General features: G+C 37.0%; 1 protein-coding gene across 1 annotated transcript; it reads right to left on the minus strand.

Annotated features, from left to right (window-relative positions):
* Window positions 1-3,921: 3,921 nt before the first annotated feature.
* LOC108912337 lies at window positions 3,922-5,470 on the minus strand. Its single transcript, XM_018717546.1, has 2 exons — window positions 5,338-5,470; window positions 3,922-4,283 (listed from the first exon to the last, which is right to left on the minus strand). Exons 1-2 carry the CDS (start codon window positions 5,468-5,470, stop codon window positions 3,922-3,924), a joined length of 495 nt encoding a protein of 164 aa, XP_018573062.1.
* Between the last annotated feature and the right edge of the window lie 382 nt (window positions 5,471-5,852).

Raw genomic sequence — 5,852 nt, forward strand, 5'->3', positions numbered from 1 at the left:
GTATTTTGCGGCTGAACAATACGTATATGCTTTCCATCTAAAGCTCCTCCACAATTTATAAATTGCCATTTTGTTTCAAATCCTTCGGCAATTTTTAACCATTCTTCTGTACTACTCGGAAACTGAAAAAGAAAAATTAATTATAACATTATTTTTAGGAAAACAATGCATCAAATTCCAGTTCATATTTTGCACCACAAAAAGGTGTAAAACGAAAATTAAAGGGTGGTGGTTCCAACATGGAATTCATGAAAGCTTGCCAACGAGCATTAGAAAATAACGTAGAAATAACTGAATATGTGGCAGTAGGCGTAAGTGTCGGCACAAAATTGCAACGCATGCATCCCACCCAAGCCATATACGCTGAGACTTTAATTAACAAAATATTAAGCAAGGGATTATTAAAACAGCTGTCCTCTAATACTGATGTTCAAGAAAATTTTGCTTACGTTTCATCCAGATCTCGTATTTCACCAGCAGCAACTCCAAGTACTTCTAGTAGTGTATTTGAAGTTGGTCATGGTACATCTAACGCTGCAAATGGTTCTTTTCCATCAATATGTATACACAATATTATTTAAAATTTTAATATTTTCATTTTACTTTCAGTTTCAATTAAGAATGTATATTTATTTAGTTTTAGTTGTACTAGGACTATATTTTGAATAAAATGATAAATGCCTTACCTTAAGAAAATTTTTCCTTAGAACAGTATAAATAGCATTACATGTTTCTGGTATAATGGCTGATAGCGAAGGTGCTGAAATTCGTGTAGTGAATTTCAAATCTTCATAGGAACGACCCGTTGCTAAATAACGAAGAGTTGCTATTAATCGTTCTTCCGCTGAAATACTTTGTCGCATGACTGTATCAGCTTTTGTAATATGTGGTTTAACCATTTCAAGTAAATCTGCAAATTTTCCACTGTCCATTCTGAGATATTTTTGAAAATCAGAGGGGTCGTTCAACCGCAATTCATGAACGAGGTGTATATGACCGTGGATATTACGATTTTCTCTCCATTTTTTGACCCATATTTTGCGTTTGGCCCTTTTTAACACACTAAAATGTACACATACCGCAACACAAGCTATGGCTCGACATTTTTTGCGTTGTTTTATCGTAGCCATAATTTGTAATTATTAAAATAGGTATCACTAGTTGCAACAGATCAAAGCCCACAGTCTAATACTTTCTAACTGTGTGGAAGTTCCACGCGCCGCATCAATTCTGTTAAAAATGCCTTTACACTAACGGTCTTGGCCCGTACATTCAAGATATTTAGTGGCGAAAAATATTTCATAATTGTGTTAAATGCGCAAGGTATAACGTCCATAAGCTTTAATCCATCATGGGTAATTTGCCAAAGTCTCGGGACCAACCAACAATGCCGTTTACCGTGGTCGGCCTTGATTACGCTGGTACCTTCATATTAAAGGACAAACGTGGTAGAGGTTGTAAATCCATTGAATGTTGGGTAGCCTTATTCGTGTGTTTTAGCACCCGTGCAATACATTTAGAGCTTGTATTGTCTCTGAGTTGTGATGACTTCCTTCAAGCTCTCAATCGTTTCATAAGTCGCCGTGGTCGGCCATTTGAAATATTTTCGGACAATGGAACTACGTTTGTCAAGGCAAATAAGGACATGCGTAAAATAGTTGAATTCCGCCAAAACAATCATTCACAGATTTGTCACTCCGTATCTAATTTGAATATAAGATGGCACTTCATCCCAACAAATTCACCTCATTTCGGAGGAATTTGGGAGGAAGGCGTTAAAAGCCTTAAATATCAGTTAAAAAGAGTTTTGGGAAATCAAGTTTTATTTTTCTTTGATTTTCAAACTATTCTTATTCGCATCGAGGCGATACTAATTCCCGTTCTTTATCTCCCTTGAGTTCAAACCCTGATGATTTGACCCCTCTCTCACCTGCTCATTTTTTGATTGGGAAATCAACTATGTCTACCCCAGAAATGCCAGTGTCAGGGTTGAAAGGAAACCGCCTGTCACAATTATTATTGTTTCTGTTACAATAAGAATAAAATGGAAAGAAGTAGTGAGAGTATCAGTGAATACTCGTTCAGCAAGAAAAGGAATGGTAAATTCTCATATAACTTGTGCCGATGCAGTCACCCAGTATTTGCAAAATGACCTTTAGCAAAAAACGTTTTTTTGCTGGTGAAATAAGAATAAACAATGTTATTAAAGAAGTTCCCATTTAAACAAATACATATTTTTATTAAATTTTACACTAAAAATGGTTTTTTGTAGGACAAATGTCACATAAGTTACTAGTCACCAGTATGGATACCCGACTTTATATTATTACAATTTTTTTAAAAGTCGGACAATGATTACCAAAAAATCTAATTGGAGACAAAAACATATGTGTACATTTGTCCAGAAATAGCGTCTTCGGTAATTTTTTTTTAAAGGTATTTTGCCATTATTTACCGACGCCACCGAGATTCGGGTCACATATGTTACCCAATAAGTACATAAAAATAATTCGACAATCTGGCAATAGTGGAATCAAAACAGTTTCCTAGATCGTTTTAATTGTTTTGGTGCTCTTCCTTCCGATTGTTTTTTTTAAATAAAAGTTTTGTTTAAAAGTTTATCGTGGCTAATATACAGTATAACAGGTGAGTATGTTTATTACGTGTCACGTAAGTTACTGAGTTAATCGCAAAATTATTATTTTTTTTTTTGATAAATATGATTCGTTAAATAACCTAAAAGCATGTGCTTCTTTGTGAATACGTTCGACCAGTTTGCCAAATTTCCTCTTACGGCGGGATTTTTAAAAAATGTACTTAAAATGTCATGTAAGTTACCGTCACATATGTTATCTATTAGGCTGGGCGCAAAATGAGACGCAGGGTGAGGTGAGGCAGCGTGAGTCACGGTGAGTTTTTATCACGGGAGAAAACTGCTAGAGCGCGAACCGAGCAAATTACAATGCAGTTTTTCACTTCATGTCATTCAGTGTAGGGTAAGGTCACACGGTACTAGTACAACGAAATATGGTGACAATTGCTACTGAACTTACGCTTGAATTTCAATTTAGTTCTGAATCTGATTCAGAAAACGAATTCGAATCCGACACTATAGCGCTTATCTCCCAGCTGGCTGATAAAAAGTCAAGGAGAAGCTCATATATGAAAAGAAGAAAAACTCATGGAGAATTTAAATTAACTAAAGAATTTAGTGACGAACAATTCAACAATTATTTTCGGCTAAACCGTGATCAATTTAAAGAAGTGCACGAGATCATTAGGGAAGAAATTGATGCAGAAGGATGTAATGCAACAAGGCCCATTGGAATTGAAGAGAAACTAGCTGTATTCTTAAGGTAAGTTAGTTTATTAACTTACAGTAGTTAAATGTAATATTAGTTATTAGGTTGGAAGGTATTAACATGTTTTGAAGAGTAACTGAAGCCATAGAGTAATTGTCTTGTTCTTCGAGGTTATTATCAGTGGGGCTTAAAAGCGATTTCTCTGAATATACATAAGCTGGGGTTGATGAACCTCGGGTTAAACTGCTGCTACAAGACAGAGAGGTTGAAGGACCAGGTTGTAGCGTATGGTAGTAGGGCTGTTGCTGGACAGAGCTCGGCTGCTGTTGGGCAGGACTGGGTTGCTGCTGGGTAGATTGTTGAGGAACATCATACATAGGATGAATGTTTAGTATCCTGGCTTCTACATCTGAAACCGCGTTGAATACGCGATTTCTAACCATATGTTGATTCAAGGGGGGCATTTTTTTAGTTGTGATACATAGATAAAAAAAGTGAAATAGAGGATCGTTTTGTGTGGGTTGTAATTCTTTTAATAGTTTTTCTCTCTTTCGCCCTTGCCTTAGCCCTCTCTTCGCGTTTTTCTATGCTTTGCCTAAATAAGGCAGTGACATCTTTTTTATTTTTTTTTAGTTGATCTTGGAGTCGTCTTTAATGTCGAGGTTGATGAAGGTGGCACTGAAACTGAGTTATCTGGAAGAATTTGTATTTCATCATCTCCTACTCTTTCGTCTTGTATGTTCACAGTTTCATTGTCCACCTCTGTGGAATCTTGGGTCATGATTACATCATCTTCTTCAGGGAGGTTTCCTTCCCTCGATTTGTTAGCCATGTAGGGCTGCAGGAACCCCATCTGCTTGTGGAACCTCCATTCCTTGATGGATTTTGCTGGTGCCCCACTTTTGTAACTCTTTTGTTGGCGCCTAATCGCGTCTCTTAAGGATTGCCTTAATTTCTCCCATAACGCCTTTGCTTCGGTTCCTACATTAGTTTTAGAGTAATATTAATATAACGTTAAACATTTTATTAATCATTCTATCATATCCCTTTGTAAGACTTCCAAAACAAATGTGACTTTCCAAAAACAAAGCCTTAATCATTTTTTGTTGCAGGTACTTAGCCACAGGAAACAGCTACAAAAGTATTGCATACAGCTACAGAATGGATTATCGAACGGTCTCTAATGTTGTGCGCGAAGTATCGTAAGCAATTTGGAAACTGATGCAACCGACATATTTGCCAGAATCTTCAGAAGAAGACTGGAAATCCGTTGCTCTTGATTTTGAAAGAAAATGGCAATTCCCGCATTACATTGGAGCGATTGACGGGGAGCACGTTGTAATTAAAAAACCTGGAAAAAGTGGATCGTCTTATATCAACTACAAACGTACTTTCTCCATTGTGCTGATGGCTATCGTCGACTCAAATTATAAATTCATCACTATTGATGTAGAGTCACAAGGAAGATTTAGTGATGGAAACGTTTTCAGTACAAGCGTTTTGGCAAAGAAAATGCTGAAACATACCTTACACCCCCACTTGTTGGCCCAATGCCGTATGTGTTTGTAGGAGATGAAGCTTTCCCATTATCTGAGAACTTAATGCGACCTTATCCTAAACGCAGCGTTACTGATAATTATGAAAACAAAGTGTTTAATTACAGATTATCGCGAGCGCGTCAAACTGTTGAATGCGCTTTCGGCATATTGGCCTCGCATTTTCGAATTTTTCGAACACCTTTTGATATTAAAGTAGAAAGTGTCAATACTGTTGTTAAAGCAGCTTGTGTATTACACAATTATTTAAGGATTTATTGAGTACCTCAAAATGCAAATGATGAAAAATAAGATATGCCGCAAGATCAGCTGCACCCATAACAACCAACTAATGTTCGAAGTGCACAGAAAGCTTTTACGATTCGACAGAATTTTACAAATTATTTTAACTCTCCCGGAGCGGTACCTTGGCAGAAAGAAAGTGTTGCTACAGGGAAATATTGAAATATAAAATATGTAATATGAATAAATAAACTTACCAGTTTTCATACCGACTTCATTAGCGATTTCACTCCACTTTTCAGTCTTTAATTTGGTCCTCATATAGTCCTCATGACTAGTATCATATAAAAGTTCACGAAGTCTAACGGCTTCTATTAATTTTTCTTCCATTTTTTTAAGTCGGGCTCAGCCCGTGGTAACGTCAATTTGGAACGAAACTGCGGCAATGACACTGCGTCTCGCAGAATCACGTTAGGTTAGTACTGCGTCGCGTCACGCTGCGAATCAAACTGCGCACCTACTATCCTTTTTTAGGTTCATAAAATCCCACCGCAACTCACGCTACCTCACCTCACCAAGCTGTGTCTCATTTTGCGCCCAGCCTTAGAGGTAACTTATGTGACTAATGGTAACTTATGTGACACAGCAAACTAGTGTAAAGCAGTCATTCTTCTGTTCAGGAAATCGATATGGGTTTAACACCAGCTGAAAAACAAAAGAGATACAGAGAACGTATCAACGCGGATCCAGTTAGAAGAGCCGAATATTTAAA

Source organism: Anoplophora glabripennis, unplaced genomic scaffold (genome assembly GCF_000390285.2).
Source record: "Anoplophora glabripennis isolate ALB-LARVAE unplaced genomic scaffold, Agla_2.0 scaffold593, whole genome shotgun sequence".
Lineage (NCBI taxonomy): Eukaryota > Metazoa > Arthropoda > Insecta > Coleoptera > Cerambycidae > Anoplophora > Anoplophora glabripennis.